The sequence below is a fragment of the Rhinatrema bivittatum genome, chromosome 4 (genome assembly GCF_901001135.1).
Source record: "Rhinatrema bivittatum chromosome 4, aRhiBiv1.1, whole genome shotgun sequence".
NCBI classification, from domain to species: Eukaryota; Metazoa; Chordata; class Amphibia; order Gymnophiona; family Rhinatrematidae; genus Rhinatrema; species Rhinatrema bivittatum.
In genome coordinates, this window is record NC_042618.1 from 240,014,259 (window position 1) to 240,036,980 (window position 22,722).

The 22,722-nt window shown below is 42.7% G+C and overlaps 1 protein-coding gene across 2 annotated transcripts in view; it reads left to right on the forward strand.

Moving 5' to 3' along the window:
* ITFG2 (integrin alpha FG-GAP repeat containing 2) overlaps positions 1-8,452 on the forward strand; it is a 121,720-nt gene extending 113,268 nt beyond the window's left edge. For both annotated transcript variants that reach the window (XM_029599955.1, XM_029599956.1), the window contains 4 exons: positions 931-1,022; positions 1,344-1,461; positions 3,251-3,424; positions 7,747-8,452. In XM_029599955.1, the coding sequence (XP_029455815.1) occupies positions 931-1,022; positions 1,344-1,461; positions 3,251-3,424; positions 7,747-7,832 (470 nt within the window). In that variant the 3' untranslated portion in view covers positions 7,833-8,452. The remainder of the gene's footprint in view (positions 1-930; positions 1,023-1,343; positions 1,462-3,250; positions 3,425-7,746) is intronic.
* Positions 8,453-22,722: the final 14,270 nt, after the last annotated feature.

Consider the following 22,722-nt stretch of genomic DNA (forward strand, 5'->3'; position numbering starts at 1 on the left):
CATAGGAAATGTCACTGACCTTCTAAACCAAAACGATCACAAAATTCACGAAGTTTCTTGGTTTTTAAATTTTTCATTTAGTGCGCGCTATTTAAATTAATGCGCACTAAATCTAAAATTGTGCAAAGTAAATCTAAATAGTAGACTGTAAATGAACAATTACCAAAAAAGAAAGGGGGGGGGGGAGAAAACCAGAATAAAAGTTTTATCGATGCACAGCTCTAAGCATACAGCTAGCTTTCCTTGTTGCTGTATTGCATTGACCGACTACCTTTAGGTGATCCGAGAGTACAAAAGTAAAACGGAGTGATTTTCCAGGTTTAAAAGGGTATTGCATGAGGGGGGGAGGGGCATTAAAAATGAGAGAAAACAAAAAGAAGGCAAGAAAAATGAAATAAGCATTTGAAAAAGTGTGAAACACAAAAGAGTGTAAGGGAAAATGAAATGATGAAACTGACGAGGAGAAGATGTAGACTGTAACAAGGTAGAGCATATATGAGCATTTGGAAAAGCTTTTGAAAACTATTTTGACGTGATCTCTGCTTCTGTTCAGAAAACTAATCACTTGTTCCAGTCCTGAAGCAGCTAAGCAGACACCTTGCTTAGCTGTCTGCAGGCATTGCCACCACCACCACCACCACCACATATTGGCCCAGTTGATGGTGTCATTTCTATGCCTTGCTCCTTGCAATTCCCCTCCACTCCTCCTCCTCTCTTAATTTACACTTTTATCCTCTCTTTATTCTCACTACCTTTCCATGTCAAGTATGTTCCACATATATTACACATTGAAAGAATGCCGGCATTCCTCTTGACACAATGTCACTTTTTGTTTTCTTGGCGTGCTTCTAGCACTGTAGCCACTTACAAATAACCCTTTTGTAGTCCAATGGAGACATCAGTACAAATTACTTGTTTTCCACTTTTTAGGAACATTGAAACTGATGGAGGGGACAGATAAACTTCTCTGGTCCATGAAGGTGGATCATCAGCTGTTCGCACTGGAGAAACTGGACGTCACTGTAAGTGTCTTAGAATTGTAAAATATAACTCTAAATAGCAACGGAACATCCAGCTATTCAAAAACAGCAAACTACTTACTGCAAAACATTTTAGGAACGGGGAGTGGTTAGGAGTGTCGGCCATCAGTCATTGCACTCCCAAATGGGACACTTGATTTGTATTTTGTTTCCTTTGTAATGTTGCATTACCGTGCCCTTCTTATTCACTCTTTAATAGACTCCCTCAAGCCAGAGGGCACATTCCTGTTAGGGATTTATCCTGGGAGACAGGAGTGTAAAGGGCCTTGCTGATGTAGCTCTTTCCCCCCCTCTGAATTGCAGGGCAATGGCCAGGAGGAGGTGGTAGCCTGTGCCTGGGATGGACAAACCTATATCATCGACCATGATCGCACAGTGGTCAGGTTTCAGGTGGATGAGAATGTTAGTGCTTTTTGTGCTGGTAAGTTCTCTGTCTCCTTAACAACCATCCATACTCTTCATTGCCTTGCTTATGCATTAAGAGTTTGTCAGGTGCCTGATTCCCTTACTGCCTTGCAACTGAAGGCGCCTTATAGTTATTTCTCTTTATTTTTGGGCATCCTTTCTAACTCTTCGTAGCTGCTATTAATCTTCTAACACTATTCAATACAGGTACCACTTCTTTACAAAGCCATCCTCACTATTATTATCATGATTTGTGTACCAGAGGTGTGCAGTGCTCTACAGAGATAAATTATATTCTGTGTAAAAAAACACATTTTGTTACCTAACCAGAAGTAGAATTTGTTACATTACTTGTGTACATAAGAACATAAGAAAATGCCATACTGGGTCAGACCAAGGGTCCATCAAGCCCAGCATCCTGTTTCCAAAAGAGGCCAAAACCAGGCCACAAGAACCTGGCAATTACCCAAACACTAAGGGGCGGATTTTAAAAGGAGTGCGAATAGCCTACTTTTGTTTGCGCTCCAGGCACAAACAAAAGTACGCTGGATTTTAGTAGATACGCGCGGAGTCGCGCGTATCTGCTAAAAACCTGGATCGGCGCGCGCAAGGCTATGGATTTTGTATAGCCGGTGCGCGCCGAGCCGCGCAGCCTACCCCCATTCCCTCCAAGGCCGCTCCGAAATCGGAGCGGCCTTGGAGGGAATCCTCTAACGCCCTCCCCTCACCTTCCCCTCCCTTCCTCTACCTAACCCACCCGCCCGGCCCTGTCTACACCTCACCCTTACCTTTCTCCGGGGATTTACGCCTCCCGGAGGGAGGCGTAAATCCCCGCGCGCGAGCGGGCCTCCTGCGCGCCGGGCCGCAACCTGGGGGCGGGTATGGAGGGCGCGGCCACGCCCCCGGACCGCCCCGGGCCGTAGCCACGCCCCTGTACCCGCCCCCAAAATGCTGCCGACACGCCCCCGAAACGCCACGACGACCGGGCCCGCCCCCAGACACGCCCCCGACACGCCCCCCTCGGAGAACCCCGGGACTTACGCGAGTCCCGGGGCTCTGCGCGCGCCGGTAGGCCTATGTAAAATAGGCTTCCCGGCGCGCAGGGCCCTGCTCGCCTAAATCCGCCCGGTTTTGGGCGGATTTAGGCGAGCAGGGCTCTTAAAATCCGCCCCTAAGTCTATTCCATGTTACCATTGCTAATGGCAGTGGCTATTCTCTAAGTGAACTTAATAGCAGGTAATGGACTTCTCCTCCAAGAACTTATCCAATCCTTTTTTAAACACAGCTATACTAACTGCACTAACCACATTCTCTGGCAACAAATTCCAGAGTTTAATTGTGCGTTGAGTAACTACAGTAACTAATTATAATGTATTGGATGTATGTAACTAGTCCATTTATATCATTGAGCAGAAGGAAGGGGATATGGTTACATAGGGCTGCTGCAGTGGCTCCGTACACTGCCCTACAGAGCTCTTGGGTTGGATTCCTGGCCAGGCTTCTGCTGCCCAGGCCAACCAAAGCTGAGGATGTTGTGGAGGCAGCATTCATTGTTCCTGAGAAGGGAGGGAGTCTCAGCAGTTGCACAATGTGACACCTACGGATTGGATTTAGGGTGCATGTAATGCAGTGCGTGACCCTTGGCTGAGGACTGTTGTTGTGATGGTTGGGCTAAGTTGGAGGGAATATAAGAATAAGGGGAAATAACTCTATGTAGGTGCAAATGAAGCAAGATAAAAACGTCTGAGTAAAAATAATATAGAATGGCCCAGTCCTGAACTGTATCTTCTTTCCACCCTTACCAGGCCTCTATGCTTGCAAAGCAGCCCACAACAGTCCCTGTCTCATTTACGTAAGCTTCAACCATAAAATTTACATCTACTGGGACGTGAAGCTAGAAAGGATGGAGTCCACCAACTTGGTAAAGGTTCTAGAAACGGACAAAACATACAGAGATCTTTTAAAGCAACTGAATGTGGGTAAGTTACTTAGAAACATAGAACGTGATGGCAGATAAAGCCTAGACAGCCCATCCACATCTCCTGCTCAGCTTTATAATCCTTTTCTCTACCTCAGAGATCCTGTATGTTGTCCCAGGCTTTCTTGAATTCTGACACTGCCCTCATTTCTCTTGCCTCCCCAAGGAGGCTGTCCCATGCATCTATTACCCATTTCTTTAAAGAAATATTTCCATAGATTATTCCTGCGCCTAGTTCATTTCATCCTCATCTCTTTCTTCTAGAGCTTCTTTTTCATTGAAAGAGGCCTGCCTCCTGTGCATTTATTCCTTCGAGATATTTAAAGGTCTCTTACATATCTCCTTTTTACCTCCTTTCCTCCAGAGTGTTTAGATCTCTAAGTCTGACCCCATATGCTTTATGATGAAGACCCTTGAGCATTTTAGTAGGTGCCTTCTGGACAGACTCTGTTCAGTTTATATCCTTTTGAAGATGCGGACTCCAGAATTGTACACAATTTTCCAGATGAGGTCTCACTAAAGACTTATACAGAGGCAAAATCACCTCCTTTTCCCTGCTGGCTATTCCTTGCTTTATGCACCCAAGTAACCCTCAGGTTTTTGCCGTCGCCTTATCTACCTGGTTGACCTCCTTAAGATTATCAGATATGATCACCCCTATATCGTACTTTGTTTTGTGTACAGAAGAACTTTACCTCCTGTACTATATTGCTTCCTTGGATGTTTACAACCCCAATGCATGACCTTGTGTTTGTTTAGCATTAAATCTTTGAAGTCAGACTCTAGTCCATTCCTCAAGCTTTACTAGTTCCCTTCCTCATTTTTTCCAAACTTTCCAAGGTATCTGCCCCTTTTTTTTTGTATCATCCAACCTTTCCTGAAAGCCCTTCCGCAGCATTACTCATGAAAATGTTGAACAGAACTGGACAGAGGACCAATCCCTGTGGCAAAATACTGGTAACCCACCTTTACCCTTTCCTCGGACTCGGTTTCACGATCCTTTCAACTAGTTTCTAACCCAGTCAGTCCCTTTGGGGCCCATTCCTGGTGTATTTGGTTTGTTTATAAGTCACCTATGCAGAACTGTATCAAAGGCCTTGCTGAAATTCAAGTACACGACTTTTAGTGCTCTCCCCTGAATCTAATTCTTTGGTCACCCAGTTAAAAATATGGACTAGATTCGTCTGACAAGACCTACTGCTAGCAACAGCACGCGGCCTCAAACCTTGCAACCCACTGCACTGCTCTCTGTTTTAGCAGCAGTTCCATTTCCCTGTACGTACCCGGATCAGTCCAGACACCTGGGTTTTGCCGCCGCACCAGCAGAGGCAAAACCCAGGTGTCTGGACTGATCCGTGGTACTTCAGGAACGAAAATTATCAGGTAAGAAACTACTTTTCCTTTATTTACTTGCCACTGAGGGCCTGCAGTTCTCATACTCCTCCTTACTTCCATTTTTATGACGAGGAACCACATTTGCCTGCCTCCATTATTTTGGAACCAGTCACGATTCTAAGGAAGCATTGAAAGGGTCAGACAGCGGACCTGCCAGAACATCCCTAATTCGCTTTAATAGCCTCATATGTCTCCCATCTGGCCCGCTTTGCTTTATTTACTTTTCATTGTGAATACAATCTTTTTTGAAAATTGTTTGAGGTCTAATGGACTTCAATCCCATTTGTGGCAGTTTTTGCTCCAAGCCCTTCCCCAGTGAATGCTGAATAGAAATATTTGTAAAGCAACTCCATTTTCTCCTCGTCAGCCTCTACATATTCCCCACCTTCACCCTTGAGTTTTTCATTCCCACTTTTGCACTCCTCCTGTCACCAAGATATCTTAAAGAAAAAATATTGTCCCTTTCTTTTACCCATATTAACTATTTTTCTTCCATTTGAGTCTTCAATCTCCTGACTACATTCCCAGCTTTCCCAGTTAGTTTCCTACGTATCTCTTTCTACAGTCTCTTGCAGTTTATGAATACTAACTTTTTCCCCCTTACCTTTTCAGCCACTTCTTTTGGAAACCACAGTGGCCTCTTTTCTTCCAATTTATTTACTTTCCTAACTGTAAGGGTGTCAGAAAAAGTGTCCCTTATTAAATATATCCGAGTCTTCACAGACCCTGAGTGTGATGTCAGAGAAAATAGGAGTGTCTAGAGGTCTCTGACACTAGTGGGAAATGCCATGAGCTCACTTTGGCTCGGGTTCTGTTCCATCCTGAGAGGATGGCTGGGCTTTGGAGAGCTTTTTGGGATCCGGTGAGAGGGAAGAGATAAGTGGCGGAGGGATGTTCGTCCCATATGACTGAATTCATAGAAGCGGAGTCCTGACTGGAATCAATGGGAGGACTGCCAGTACTGAAACCTTGCTTCAGAGCTGCTGCGTGAGAGAAGTCTGCAGGAGCTCATTCTTGCAAGTGCAAGAGAGATTTCTGGTGTACTACTGCTGGACTACAGGAGTCTGCATCTAAAAAACAGAGAGCCCGGGGGGAGGGGTACAGCTCAGAAGGGTCTACAGGATAGCATTCCAGTGCAGAGGATTTCTATCATTTTACCTGTGACTGTTTCAGAGTATTTTGGATTTTTAGACTTTTTCTATATGGATTCTCCCAGATCCAAGTGTATTCATTGCAAGATAATTACCCTGCACTAAGTTTACCAGTAGAAAAGATTGATTTTTGAACAACATTAGACTGTGTGGCAGTGTGGAAACTGTCAGAAGACCTCCAAACAACCTAAGGGCCTTGAAAGGCTCTAACCCTGCCCCATCAGGAAAGAACCCAAGGCAGCACAGGCTGTCTGCTGGCCCCAGTGATTTGAAATGCGCCCCTCAGTTCTAGTAGTGGTAGAACAGGGGTCATATAACAGGTTTGTTGCCCTTACAATAAATATCTCCTTGAGTGTTGCCCATTGCTTTTCTACTTCCCCTTAGCGCATCTCTATCCAGTTAATGACTCCTCAAGGTACTACCCCCATCTGTTGTGACTTAATCAGGGCCTACTCCAGACTCAACCCTCCTGCCCTGGGATGTAGACCTAGTGCTGATGTACTAAGTCGAGGTCAAGCATGCATGACCTGTGCCTGCCTTCCCCCATTAATGCTTCAACCACCTCCTCTTACTGTTGCTTAGATATTGTGGTAACACTTCTAAGAGATACCACAAATCCAGGACTGTATGCATAAACCCCTGTCACTTCTGGATCTCTGGCTCAAATGTGCTAACCCCACTACTCTAGACTATCTGAAGAGCAGCACCTGGGTTCAAGATGTATAGTTGGAACTTTTGCATGGCAGAGCACAACACCCCAAATAGATTAGAGCTGCAATTTTAATTAAGGTGTAATTTTTCTGTTGAGCTGACACCTTCCATATCTTCCAGCATGTGCTTTAAATATTATGACAAGACTTGGAGATCTACAGAGAGTGTATAGTGGCACATATAAATGCTTGATGAAATTATTCTGATCTTCCCTCCCCTTTCATCGTGACAATTAGTAAAAGGAAAAAAAAAGAATGTTGCATGGCCAAAGTAACATGTTTTGATAAGTGATGAAAAACTCGTCGTAAAATGAAGCCCACCATATTGTCTGACAAATGAGCTCATTTCGCCTCAGGTCCTGATCAAAATGTGATTATCCTTGTGCTGAGCAAGATCTGACAGAGCCTCTTCTGCAGCCTTTTGGTAATAGAACCGGGTTAGTGTCGTCGCAGGATCCTAGTAGTGCTAAGCTAGGTATATATCTGCCTGCTACATTGCAGTCCTGGGGGTTTCCTCCTCAATTTAACATACTACAGATGTTGGGAGATGTTTTGTTTCTTACACATGATATCCCTAACTAAACGTAGAGGCTACAAATGCATGCATATGTTTTCTCTCTCTCTCTCTCTGTTTGCATCTTATAACAGTTCATACAAAGCTCAGCACCCTTTGGATTCTGGATTGAAGTTTCAGCCACAGTGTGTCATGAGAAAGAGAGCCTGCCTTAATGCTTCCTATACTGACTTTCATGTAGCCTGTGGGGGAAGAGCCTGCAAGATGAGCATTATAGATAATTGGCCGTTTTGAAGCTGCCCTGTTCCAGGGATGCTGCTGCCTAATTACAGCAATAAAGACTGTAATTCTCTTCCTGCAAAGCAGGGTGCTTTTCTTCAATCCAGTAAATGTTATTAATTTCCAGGAATCGTGGGGGAATAAGAGCAAGGGGGAGGGGAAGGATGTAGTAACGTGGTCAGAGAAGGCAGAGCAGGCCCGTTTTCCTCTGCTAAGGAGGCTTGCTTCAGCCTGAAGGTTTGGCTTTCAACTTCTCTTTGTATTTACCTTGTAGATATTGATGATGTGTCTGCGGTCAGCAGCTTGCTACACCAAACGTTGTACTTTCCAGATGGGGAACAGCAAGACAGCTTGTCCTGAGACAATACCTCCGCAGCAGGATTATGGAAGGAGATATAAAAACTTAAATTATGTTGCAAATAAAGAATGTGTAAATGCCTATGTGAAGACATTTTACATCAGTAGTAACATATCAGTACTGAAGGGATGCAAGGGTTCTTTTCTGTGATAATCCTGCAGTTGGTCTGAGAAGAAAAAGCTGTACATGCCAACCTGTTTACTCTGTGCCAGTGTTGTACACAGCAAGGCAGAGGGAGCTGGCTTCCTATCTCGGGTTGTCTGGGGCCGAGAATGCTGTGGAGCCATGGTACAAGAACGACACCTAGTGGTTGGATTTAGGGCCCATGACTGCAGGGGTCCCAGCAGGAGCCTGCTTCCCCTTCCCTTTCTCCCCCTGGCCTAGGACTGTCCCTAGCTTGTGCAAGTTGGCAGGGAGGAAATAAATAAAGGACAAAAAAAAAGAATCTCTAGGTAGTTGCAAGGCTTATGGCACCAGATCCCAGTTCTGGATCCAACTGAGCTGGAAACCTAAAGGATCAGGAGGAAACTGCCAGGTCAGAAAAAAAAAACAAAAACCAAGCATAAAATGGAAATTATCAGCTATGCCATGCCAGTTATCTTTCACTGAGTATGTGCCATGTGAAACTTGGGAATTTCAGTGAACTCGCATGGCACATTACATTTGTAGAAATTATTTACTGCACTAAGCTCAGAGAAACTGACACCTAATAAAAATAAAATAAAATTGAAAACTTCAGACTGTAGTTTTTGGCCAATAGGGCAAAGCAACAGGTGTTGACAAATCATTACCAGATATGAAATGGTCATTGAACAGATTAACCAACTTGCTTATATGTAATGGAGATATACTTTTAGCTCTGTAAGCATTTGTATTTAATATAAGATTTTGCAATGTATTTGTGTGTTCTCTGACTGTCTGGCTGATTTTGGAGTGGGGAAATGGCCAAACCTGCTTTTGTCTCATTTTGAGGCATGTTATCAAGCTGGCCAAAGGCCAGTCATGTTTGCTGTGAATCTATGAAGCCACTTAACATTTAATAAACATGAAAAAGGAGGAGAGAGAAATATTAAAGGATAGTTTTATTTAAACTCTGTGGTTCCTTATGTAGCTGCTGATTCTTTAAAGCAACTGTCATTAAGTCCCTTTTGTCTCTGGTACTGACAGTGAAGTTATCGAAATATTGATGTTTTACATTAAATCTCATGCATTTCTAAAGAGCCATGTTTTCAGTTCTCATTTGAAACTCTCTTTCTGTTATCAGACGTAATGACTCTGGAAGAGAGTTCCACAACTTGGGGCACACCATGGAAAACATTCGGACTCTTATTTGTGTTAGATGTGTGTTCCGTGTTATAGGTACCTTTAGAAGTTGTTAGAGCATGACACGATACTCGCCTGCTTCCAGTGCTCCCCCGTCGTATCGAATGCTGCCGCCAGAAGTTCAGGGGAGGATGTCAACAGCAGCCACTACTTAAGCAACATTGCAACATTCTCTCCGCGGCCTTTCATCTCAGTGACAGGTCTGGTGAGTTGGAACTGTCTGCTGTACAGTTGAATGTGTTGCTCACCTTGTCCCTCTTGATCCTCTCACCTTCTGGTCCTGCCTTATGGAGCTTATAATTTGATTCATATTAGAGGAGAACGAATGAAAAACTGCATTCAACACATGGGACGGCCATATCGAACATTTTGTTTTGTCATTTGGGCTATGCACTGCCCCTGCAGTATTCCAAGCAAAAGTAAATGAAATATTTCGAGATCTGTTATAATCACATGTTGTCGTATATTTGAATGACATTCTCATTTTTTTCCAAGACACTGGATCAACATCAAGAACATGTACAAGTCTTGCAACATTTGTGTGAACATAAGTTATATGCTAATTAGAGAAATGTGCCTTTCATCAAGAGAGTTACCCTTTCTGGGATATATAATCTCTAAAACTGGCTTATGGATGGATCCAGAAAAACTCAAGGCTATTTTGGACTGGCCTCAACTAGTGGGTCTCAAGGCGTTATGTTTCCTGGGATTCTCTAATTAGTACCGCCAATTTATCCACTGATACTCTTCATTGGCAGCTCCACTCACTGCTCTAACCCAAAAAAGGGGCAGCCGTACGCAACTGGACAGAGGAGGCAGTTCAAGTCTTTCAACAATTAAAGAAGGAATTTATCAAGGATCCTTGTCTGTGACATCTGGAAGTAGACATTGTTGAAGTAGACGCTTCTTCATTAGGAGTTGGAGCGATTTTTACAGCCTGAGGTGCTTGGGAAATTGATTACCTGGGCCTACTTTTCTAAAAAATTCTCTTTTATAGCCTGTGGATACTAAGGGGGGGGGGATGACCTTGTTCTACCAATCCACTCTTCTCACTTGTCTACAACAGGCATCAGCTCCCCTATGAGGAAAGGCTTGAAGAGGTTAAGGCTGTTCAGCTTGGAGAAGAAATGGCTGAGGGGGGGGATATGATAGAGGTTTTTTAAATCATGAGAGGCCTTGAACAAGTAGATGTGAATTGTTTATTTACACTTTCGGATAATTGAAGAACTAGGGGGCACTCCATGAAGTTAGGAAGTAGCACATTTAAGACTAAACAGAGAAAATTATTTTTCACTCACTGCACAATTAAGCTCTGGAATTTGTTGCCAGAAAATGTGGTTAGTGCAGTTAGTGTAGCTGGGTTTAAAAAAGGTTTGGATAAGTTCTTGGAGCAGAAGACTTAGAAGACAAGTTGACTTAGGGAATGGCCTCTGCTATTACTGGCAGCAGTAGCATAGGATCTTCTTAGTGTTTGGGTACCTGCCAGGTTCTTGTAGCCTGGTCTGGCCTCTGTTGGAAACAGGATGCTGGGCTTCATGGACCCTTGGTCTAACCCAGCATGGCAATTTCTAATGTTCTTATGTTGATTAGTATCACTAAGAATGTCGGCAGTTAACGCATGCTGAAATTGGTGGTTTCCCCACTATGTACTTCATTCCCAGCTCTTGAAGGTGTTAAAAAAAATTGGTTTCAAAGTGTGTAAAGGTTTTGTGGAAATACTGATTGAGTGATTAGGCCTACCTTCATACCCTTTACTCTTGTACTTCATCCATTACTGTCAGCTAAATTATAAGAATTTACTAATCTCAACTATAATCAGTGGAAAAAAAAGGCAAAGGAGAAAATGAAGTACTTTGGATTGCTTTCAGCTGCTCTAAAGAGTGAGGAACTTCGTATGCATGTTAAGAATACAAAGAAGAAGAAACAAACCCTTTCGCTGCAGAGTAACACTACACATAATGTACATAATAAAAAGTCTTTATATTCCATTAAGCCATTATCAATAATCTTGTGTTGTCACTTCAGTAACATCTGTGGCTTTCAAGTAACATAAAATATCTAATTTTGCAAGAAAAAATAAATAAAAGCCAAATGCTGCTGACCTGCAGTTGGTAGCTCTAAATGTGTTGTCTAACTGGATTAAATACCTCAGATTCTTATGTTCCGGTATCTTTCACTATCAGCAGCACCAACAACCCACAAGAGAGGCAAACATTTGTCAACTGATGGTTTGTGCCTGAGAGAAGAGGGAAAGCTAAAAAGATATGGATTTCAGATCTATCCTATCTGTGACTTGGGACAGATGCAGAGGATGGTGGTAAAGGCAAAGGAGAGTAGTGATTCAGCTCAAGATCAATAATCTGTTGTAACACAATAAGCAGGGGTATCTAGGCAGGCTGGATAGGTCAGGTGATCCCTACCTATCAATAAATGTATGTGAAGTTAAGATGTTTGAAAGTTACTTCAAAATTCTGTAACCAATATTAGGGATCAGATTGTGATAATGGTGTATATAGTTTGAAAAGAAGTCAATGCCTGCAATAAGACTGAGTTTTGACATGCCTGTAACATAAATGTGAAAAGTCACCTGAAATGTTATAGAATGAGTATGCTGTCTTGGTCATGCACTTATGTATGTGCAGCCTCCATGGTATGCGCCCATACCCCACCTACCTGCCTTTTCACTTTGGGCTACCTGAGCCAGAAATCTAAACACAGATCCCTCAGAGCAGTGTACTGTCCAGGATTCTTAGTATCTGTTGGCTAAATGTTGTACAAGGGTTCTTTTCCTCAGTTTCTTAAAAAATAATGATCTTACTTAGGTAATTAGAAGATGACTGAACTATATGGACTCTTGTCTTCTGTCATATTTTTGGTGGCAGTCACTTCAGCATGCAGGGTCAGTGAGCTCCAAGCTTTAGTGACTTATCCTGCCAATATTCTTTCCCAGGCCCCATTCGCACCATGGCAAATGAGCACTACAAAGTTTGGACTGCAAACAAGCCTTAGCCTTCTATCTGGAGCGGACAGAAGCCGATAGACAATCCACCCAACTTTTTGTTTCTTTTGATAAGAATAGGTTGGGCGTTGCCGTTGCCAAACAGACACTATCCAATTGGCTAGCAGATTGCATCTCCTTCTGTTGAGTCCAGGTAGGACTGCATCTTGAGGGTCATGTCAAGGCTTAATCTGTCAGAGTCATGGCAGTACTGGTGGCCCACTTGTGAATAGTTCCCTTGGAGGAGATCTGCAAGGCTGCGACATGGAGTTCTCTTCACACATACATCCTATTACTGTCTGGATAGGGATAGCCGACATGACAGTAGGTTCGACCAGTATGTCCTCAGTAACCTGTTCAAGGTGTACAACCCAACTCTTCCAACCTAGGGCTCGTTGTTTGGGTTCAGGCTGTCTCCTTCTCTGTTAGCAACAGCACCGACTTTGTTGTGCACATTGGTGCACTGGTTAGGTCAGGTACTTCTGGTCATAGGTGTGCAGCAGTTCAAAAGGCGCTTTCATCAGCTGAGCTAAAATCACATCGAGGTCCCAAGACACAATGGGAGGCCTTATGGAAGGCTTCAACTGAAGCAGACCCCTCATAAGAGGTGTGCGGCTTTGGCGCGCCACAGGACGCCTCCTTTTAAGGCCCCCAACACTCAGATGGCATCGGTGTCAGGTGGCCTCAGTGCTCCAGAGCTGCTGCTGGGGGGCAGGCAGCTCTAGCCCTTGGTCCGTTCTCCTGTCCCACACAAAAACTGTTTGATCACTTTCTACACCTTTCGGAAGCTGGCTTAAAGTCCACCTCCATTAGGGTCCATCTTAGTGTGAATGGTGCTTACCACGAAGGTGTAGATGGTACATGTTTTATGCTGTATTCTGTGGAAGAAACCTTGCAAACATGTGCCATAGGGTTGTGAAGGTCCATGGCCGTTCGACACTCACTGTCCACCAGAACACAGATGGGTCTTCCAATACTTATTCCATTCTGCAAGGCTCCATGGCTGAGATTTGCAAAATTTGAGAAACTATTAAAAAAAAACAAAAAACTTCGCCACCCTCCTGGCTGGCCTAAAACCACACTGAGGAGAAGGAAGGAAAATAAGACCATTTCTCTCTCTAGTGTCTTTGCCCACCGGGCTATGTTGCCCCACCCTTCCAGCATAGTCAGCACAAAGCCAAAAAAAAAATAAATCTTTATCCAAAAACCCAACAGGTAAGATACAAAGTATCCAGCCTTCTTCAGGCCAGTTTACAGGGTTCCACCCTTTCCTGCAAAGTGTGGTTAAACTTTCTTTTCAGGGCTTACCTGGCTTGCTGGTACACTGTTCTGCTGCCTCCCTTAGATTGCTGAGTAAAGGCTTGCGAACCCCCCCCACCCATCGCAGGGCCTTCTTTTCAGGGGATGAAGCAAGGTTTCTCTTTTTATGCGGAAGTCCTCCTCAGCCTAAGGGTTAGCAAACAACAACAAACAAAGCCCCACGTTTAGACACAGTCCTCTTCCACAAGGAAAGAGACAGGTTCTTTTTTTTTTTCTATAAGTTTTAGCACTCCTCAGACAAGGGTTTGCCAACAAACCAAAAAAATAAACCCACAGTTAAACACAGACCTCTTCCACAAGGAAAATAGGTTTTTTTTAAAGTTTTTGTACCTCACTCTCAACCTGAGCGAGTTTTAATCGCCTCCCTTCTGTAGTAGAGCTTGACCATACAGGAATATTTTCAGGTTCCTTCCTTGCTTAGGTTCAGCTCCGCCACAACCTCCAACAGATAACTTTCCCTGTTTAAAAGGTGTGCTGTCCCTGGGTGTAGCTCTTTTCTCCTCTTTGTACTCCTTTGGCTTACTCCATTTCCATAGCCTCCTCTGTAACCTGCCCTTCCAGAGGATGGCGTGTGCCTTCTTCCTCCTGCCAGTAAGAACTCCATCTCCTCCTTTTCCAGTTCCAGCTGTAGCTCCTCCCCTCCCAGGTCAGGTGATTCTGGCCCTTCGCTGGCCTCCTCGAGGTGGGACCTGCCCCTTCCTTGCCATAGGACCTTCCAAGGTGTCCCTCCTGCCTGAGGAGATCCTATCCGGTTAGCTGGTTTCTCCTCCCCCCAGGGATACTACTTCTGCTTTCGCCCCAGGGTTCCCTTGAATTTTTTCTTAGGTTAGGGCTGCCCTGTCCTGACCAGAGTTGACAGATCTTCCCCCTTTTCCTTCGGTCTTCGGGGCTGGGGGTGAACCCTTACTCCTTCACAAGGATACAGTCGTGTCTAACTTTAGGTGGTTAATGTCATCACTGACTAATGAGTGTATGAATGCTTAACAGAAGGGGGAGGAGAAGAGAGAGCAATGTCACATTCTTGTGATTCTGTAATCAGAAAGAATCAAGATGGCCCACTTTCTCACACTGAAGTACCATCTAACATCCTAAACAATACAATACAGATTCTTAAAGCAGTACCCTTGATGTAGCAAAGCAGTCTGTCAACAATTTTATGCTTTTATTAGGCATTCCTATGAGTCATGAGATCAGCAATAGGTATGTATTTACTTAAAGAATAGTGTTAAATTGTTAAGCTAGTTGCTAAATAATTTTTTAATTGTATTCCATTTTCAATCTCATTAAGAGCAATTTTTTTTTTCAATATTTTCTCAAGGTCCTCTTAATCTGCCATAATAGTGCTCTCATGGTAGACTTGGATGTTCTTGTGGTGATAATAAATACTTTTTAACATTAAATCTTTATCTTACTGTGCATATGGATACTTTCTGACTTAATGGTATGGCCACCCACTTTCCCTGCTTCCTGTAGCGCACAGCTTCCCAAACCTGTCCTGGGGACTCCACAGCCAGTTAGTTTTTTGGGATATCCACAATGAATATGCATGAGAAAAGTTTGCATATACTGCCCCCATCATATGCAAATTTATTTCATGCATATGCATTGTGGATATCCTGAAAACCCAAATGGCTGTGGGCTCCTCGGGACAGGTTTAGGAAGCCTGCGGTATCCAGTTCCTGCACAATGCCTAGGGCAAGGTGGCCAATTCCAGTCCTTTAGAGCAGAGGTGGGAAATTCCATTCCTCGAGGCCCACAAACCAGTTGGGTTTTCAGCATAATCCCTAATGAAAATGCATGAGAGAGAGATTTGCATGCACTCTACCTCAGTTGTATGCAAATCTATTTAATGCATAAAAGGGCTAAAAGGGCACTCTCCACAGCCGGACCCACCCTTTGGAACTCATTACTGCCTGATCTGCGACTTGAAACCTGCCATCTAACATTCAAGAAAAACCTAAAAACGTGGCTCTTCCGGCAAGCCTACCCGGAATCGCAGGAACACTTCGACTCCGATCAAAGAGCAAAATAGCTCAATACAAAGCCCAATACCGACCTTTTACCTATCATTTATTCATGTTATTTGACAATATTATTGTCATATATTGTATATATCTATCACATATAATTTTTAATATTTATTGATTTTCGTTCTTTTGTTCAATATGTGGATTGTTTAATGTAAAGACCTGTTCAATACTATATCTATTGTTTAATGTAACGCCTTAGGGCGAAAGTTTTGTTCTTTGGAAACCGTCTTGATTTGATTTGTATATCGAGAAAGTCGGTATATAAAAACCCTAAATAAATAAATAAATAAATGCATATTCTTTAGGAATATCCTGAAACCCCCAACTGGTTTGCAGCCCTTGAGGACCAGAATTGCCCACCCCTGTGCTAGAACCACAAACAGGCCAGGTTTTTAGGAGATCCACAATGAATATGGATGAGATGGATTTGCATGCACTAACTCCATTGTATGCAAATCTATCTCATGCATATTCATTGTGGGTCTCCTGAAAACCTGGCCCATTTGTGCCTCTTGAGGACTAGAGTTGGCCACCCCTAGCATAGGGGGTTTCTTTTGTCATATATACACTCAAGTTTACTGTACTGGTCTCTCTATCATCCTGTTCATGAGACAAGTGTTGTAGCGTAAAAATTATATAGTTATATTTATTTGTTAAGGCACTATCAAAACTTTAATAATCCAAATAGCTACACTATGAAGATCACAATATATGCTATGACATTCCCTTTCATCAGATGCTAATATTTCCAAGTTAACCAATCCTCTCCCTCTCATTACTCTGTCCCCATAGACTCCCTCTGGCACTATCATTTTTCATTTTTCATCTTTCATATTTCCTTCATTTGACTAGACCAGTGGTTCTCAACCCAGTCCTCTGTAAACACCTAACTAGTCAGGTTTTCAGGATATCCACAATGAATATGCATAAGGTGGATTTGCATGTGCTGCCTCCATTGTACATCAATCCATCTCATGCACATTCATTGTGGATATCCTGAAAACTTGACTGGATTGAAAACCACTGGACTAGTCTTTAGATACATATAACTTGATTGAATCTAGTCCACACTATGCCTTATGTTATCATATTCATTGTTGTGGTTAAATTTTGGTCATTTCTCCACTGTGGAGATTGAGAAATTAGGCAGGGTGTACTTCTAATTTTCCCATGGCATTCCCTAAAAAATTCAGAACTACAAATCCATGCATGCAATGGCACAGAACCAGAACTAGATCAGCCTTTTTCGTTGGCCTGGGTTGACGTGGCAACCCTAGATATAGGTCTGCTCTCTAGTAAGCAACTGAGGGCAATCTAGGCAATTACAAAGAACTCGTTCTAATTATTTATTGCATGGTACAAAATGGACTGCATTGCATCAGACTGGCTAAGTAGTCTAGGGACTGTGTTTCCAGTTTCACATCTGCAATTTCCACCAGGCCATTAGATTTATAAATCTAAAGGATTGTTAATTCATTTTTTTGGCATGGTTTACCTTCTTCCACCCCTTCCTTCTTTCAGTCCAATCAGAACCTATCCCAACCCCATTCTACTATTTATGAGATAAAGATGAAGCCGAGGTGCCCTTGATCTCCTCACTGCCATCAGGACTTTTCATGAATTACACTCTAGCCATTGCAGTAATATTGGTAATGGTTTTCCCGGTTGTTCCTGAATCAGTTTTAACTTGCACATTTAAATGTCAAGCTAACAAATCAGTCAGTCTACTAGTGTCTGGTTTTAACATTACAATTGTTCATTTTCTCATAAAGTGCCTTTTAAGCAAAGCCTTGCTCTTAGTTCTATGGTGAAAAAAATGTAAAGACATTGGAATGGAGCTGTAGCCTAGTAGTTAGAGCAGCAGGCTATGAATCAGAGAAATCAGCATTCAAATCCTACTGCCATTCCTTGTGACCTTGGGCAAGTCACTTCACCCTTCATTGCCTCTTGTACAAACTTGCATTGTAAGCCCTCTAAGGACAGGGCAATACCCACAGTCTCTGAATGTAATCCACTTTAAAATGGCTGACCAGCCATGACAGGTTGAATATAAATTCCCTTTGGCTGGATAAAAACAGGCCATTCTCACTAGTGTATGCAGTAGACACAAGATAATTCCATAACTGTGCTACTTTTTCAGCCTAAGCACGTAGCAGTGAAGTAAAATGAAAAGAATGTCTTAGCAGCCAGTCTACTCTTAAAATAAGGAGAGCACATAAGATGTTGCAGTACAAGCAATAGTCCACAACGCAGTGCATGAGGTGCAAGTAGAGATTAGAAGTTTCCGTAACTTAAGGAATTAAATGCAGGCAAATAAATATGATAAGGATGTTGCAGAGCTGTAAATAGGCATTTTAGCACATGGGACAGGGAATCGTATTTGTGCCCTCCCATTATCCTCTCTGCCTCTCTCTACCTTCACCCTTTCCATTTTGATCTCCAGTTTATTCTTCCCGGTAGGAGGAGAGTAGCTATCTTTCTGGTTTATCATTTGCTGCTGGCTCACACTTGTATGTCAGTCATTTTTCTGCCCTCCCCGGGCTTTGAGCCCTGGGAAATTGCCTCTCTCTCCAGGGTAGGCAAGCCAGGCGCCACCAAGAGAGAAGTGTGGTGTACCACTGCCACTGCTGCCTTTCCTCTTTTCTCCCTCCTGTGGCCTGCTCATTTCAAACAACTGATCTGTGACCCTCATGGCTTCAGCAAAAGGACATTCACCAGGGCTGCTGCAAGAAGAGCAGCTGGCTGAGGAACAAAGAGGAGAGGTGCACAGGGGCTAGGGAATGGGGAAAGAGAGAGCAGAGACTCCCAGGGCTGTCAGCAGAAGGGTCAGGCATGGAGGTGTGCAGGGGAAGGGAAGAGACCTCCTCGCCTCTTCCCCTAACTCAATCTCCCAGGGTGCCCAGGGTGCCGTTCAGCTCGGGTATGGTCCTGCCTTTCATCCATCAAATAATTCCAGTGAGTTCATAGATTTCAAAACTGAATGTTGAGTGGTTTCTCACCAATAGCCTAAAACATTTGCCTTGGTTTTATTCTGTAATACATCTTAAATATCCATTCTGCTAGCAATTTACTGATCCCAAAGTTCCACTGTCTGCTAACATAATCTGTTTTTGTGTATAATGAAAAAAACCACTGTCTTTTATAATATGCTCTGTATTCTTTCTCTAGGGTATGTATTGCGTTTGAGGATATGTTTTCCAATGTCTCTTCAATTCTATGTCCTTTTGTAATGTTTGCTCAGTCTATTATCCCCTCCCCCATCCCTCTATATTGCATTATTCTGCCATGTCCTGTCTAGGGTTGGTAGCTTTGATACCGGCACATGAGTGCACATGTATGTCCATATGCCAGCTTGTGTCAGATGTATGTATTTTATAACATACGTGCTTATATGCACGAATGGTATAAAAAAGGCTGAATGGGCATACATGTGCACAATTTTATTGCACAAATGCCGCCTCTACTATGTAAGTGGGGGAATTTTATAAGGGAGTTTTCCCAGTTAAGGGATAGGAATTCCCACTCCCCTAATTTAATAGTCTTCCTTTCCTCTGTTAGCCCTGATCTTTAAAACCCCACTCACTGTCCTAGATTTTTGTATTTAATTACTTACAGTAAAATAAAGAACTGTAGAATTTCTTTGCATTTAGCATTCTGCTTTAATGTATGTAATGAATTCATGAATCATGCTTCAGGAACCCTTTTGTTTGAATACAAAACTCAAGTGACTCCATTCTAACTGTTATTATATCTTTTCATGTGAAATGGATTATTTCATGTTTTGTTACTGCTTACTGTGAATGTTGAGAATCTGGTCACAGGCACATAGGGGATGCACAAGAGCTTACCCAGAGCTGGGCGAATGCTGTGACCTTGGTAGCAGAGACAGACTTTTGAAAGTTCTCATGATATATGAGGCTACCAAAACATCCTGATGGAGTTAGCAAGATTTTCTGGCCTGATGCTAGATAAAGAAAAACTATGATTTCCTTCCAAATCCAGAAGCTTTCAGGATAGGAATTGTTCAATGGTAAAATAAGCAGTGAGGGCCAGATTGAAATACTGGGGGCAGTTGCAGCAGAAGAGATGTACCCTGACATAATCCAACTGACCTATCCTGCTTTTTCTGACATGGATGCCAGTTGTTCTGTGTGGATCAAGCACTGAATGAACAGAAGAAGGGATGTATAAACACTGAACAGACCTGCTTTTCTGAACACTTTTTTTTTGGAGCTGCTCAGAAATTAGGGCAGGCGTTAATTTCTGAGTGTAAAATGGGTGGATCAGCCGCACATTTTTTTTTTTTTCGGTATCCCGGGCGTATAACTAATAGCTTCATCAACATGCATTTGCATGTGATGAGTGCTATTAGTTTCAGGGGCAGGGGTTGGACGCACGTTTTGGACGCGCCCCTGACACGCATCCACGACCCCTTACTGTATAAGGGGTCGTGGATGCGTGTCAAAAATGTGTGTCAAACTGCAGGTAAAACAGTGCGCTTGCCTGAGTGCACGTTACAGTATTGGCCTGTGTGTGTGCTACTTTCCTATCTTGGCCTAAACCAAGGCCCCATCCCCCCCCCCCCCAGAATTGCATCCTCTAAATGCAGCTCAAAGTACGAGCGGAATCTTTCTCCAGTTTAAGGAAGGGTAATTTTCAGACAGCCGATTTAAACACCTGATTCACTATTAACCACCTAAATGGCTTTGGAAATTCTCCTTTGTGTTCATAGTTCACATTATTACAGTATTAGGCCTGAATGCTCCTGAGGTTTTATGGTCCTGCTGTGTTGCTGGCTTTTTCCTTCCAGTGAAGAGACTTGGATATGGTGCCCACTGCTTCGTGCTGTGAATGACGCCTTCTAGCCATATGGCAACCGCACTGAAGGATCCCAGCTCCGGAGCAGATCCAGGGGCTGTTCCTGTGTCGGCTTTGCGTGCTAGCGTAAACGGCAGGCTTTTATACACAAAGGAAAATCATTTTCTTTTGTGTTCTGTCAGCCCTGAGCTCTCTGGATTGTCTGATAAAAGAGAAAGATGCTTACAATTGTCATAGTCACCCAACTGTGATTCATGCCATGGGCTTGCTGTATAGGGAGTGGAATACCCTCTGCTGTTTATCCTCATGGAATACCTACCTGGGGCCAGCCTAGTGGTTCTAGTGGTAGTACTGCTGCATGCTGCTATACAGGAGATCTGGGTTTGATTCCCAAGCCTGATTTCTGCTCCTTGATTTGGCCACGGCTGGCATATTCAACAGCATCTGGTGGCCAAGGGCTATCAGTGTAATGACTGAGGTAGAGGTTATAAAATTAGGATAGATCAGGATTGTCCAAATCTCTCCTGAGGACTCCACTGCCTGTTGGATTTTGAGGATATGCACAATGAATATGCATGAAATAAATTTGCCTGGGCTGTGTCTCCATGCATACAGACTTAGCTCATGCAAATTAATTGTACATATGCTGAAAACTTGACTGGCTTGGTGGTCCCCAGAATAGATTGGGGAAGTCCTGAGGTAGGCAGTTGCAAATGGACTCATGGCACTATAACCAGAGCTGCTGGCTTCCTGCAAAGATTTTGCAGTAAGAGCAAATTCTGTAGCAGATTTTTCATAATTCTGTGGCAATTTTGCATAAAGACTCACACCTCTGATTATGCAAAAAGGTCAGTTTTTTAAAAACTATTCACATTGTTTTTAAACAATATCAAACTCTTTGCAAAAAAAATCAACAGTTTATCAAATTAAGACAAAAGTTACAAGCAACTGTGAAATGTCACTTTTATTTTTAACTGAAATAATATAATCATTCTTTTTTATATTTTATTGTGAAAGTACTTGTTTTTTGGAGTATGAGTTTATGTATGCTAAAAAATACTCTCAATAGCAGCAGTTTGTCATACTGTTAATTACACACAGAAACATATGTTCACATATATTGGACACACAGTGACAGACACAAAAAGGGGATTAATTAACACAAGTTTGAAACTTGTCGGCAGTATAGTGTCAGTCAAGGCTTTTATGAACTGAAATTATTGCCCTGTCTGCCAGCTGTGCGATGCCAGCAGTTGTAGACTTCCATAAAAAAAAAAAAAAAACAAACCTCACATCCATGTCTTTGTAGCTGGTATGTGGTTGACCACATGTGCAAGAACCCTTTCAAAAAGATGAAATTCTTCTAAAGGGATATTGCTGCTTTCTCTGTCCATTCCAATTTCTCTCCTTCCCTCAGGGCAGGAGGAGATTGGGGGCGTCACAAGAGCAAGAGAGGCTGGATTAGACACACACATACATATGTGCACATGTGCACATGTGTACCACAAGGGGGAGTGGAGCAGAGAAATGCTGAAGGCAGGTATCCTGTTGCTTTCTTCAAATGATTTATTTATTAAAATTATTATCCGCCTATAACATTGCAGTGCTAAGCGGAGTACAAAAGCATAATCCAACACGTTAAAACAAAGAAAAATGTAACTTTAATAAAACACAGATATTAACAAAATAAAACATGTTTTAAAATAATACAGTAAAACAATGAATTAAATAAAAGCTTCCTGAAAAAGGATAGTCTTAACAGCTTTCTAAATTTAGCTAAATCATTAGACTCTCTCATGGCAACAGGTAAAGGCATTCCAACACACAGGCTGAAAACAAGACCCGCTGACAGGTACTAGCCAAATGGGCAATGCTGTGCTGGAGAATGACCAATACATTTTTACCACTAGAGCGGAAGGAGGGATATAGAATTAACAATGACTTAAAATAAGCAGATTCATTTTGTTTTTAAAACGCAAGACTAAAACTTTAAATTTGATACATTGCATATCCGGTAACCAATGAAGTTGCTTCAATATAGGAGTAATATGATCGTTTTGCTGCTTCTCTGTAACAAGACGGGCAGCGGAATTCTGTAAAATCTGCAACCCTTTCAAATTGGATTTCAATAATCCATATTATAGTGAATTACTGTAATCTATACAAGTTAAAACATATGCCTGTCTCAATAGCTTCATTTTGAAGTGTCTCCCTCTGAGAAGCTGCTGCAGCTGACATTTAAAAGATAAAGTGACAGTCCAAAAGGCTTCCTAAATTTCTGACTGATTCTTTGCATGGTATAGAACTACCTCACACAGGAAAGGTGGAAAGATTAAGGGGGTGGGGGTGAGCTTCATTCAGAAATGGTGTTGGTGTGGCAGGTTGACAATTATATGACAACAA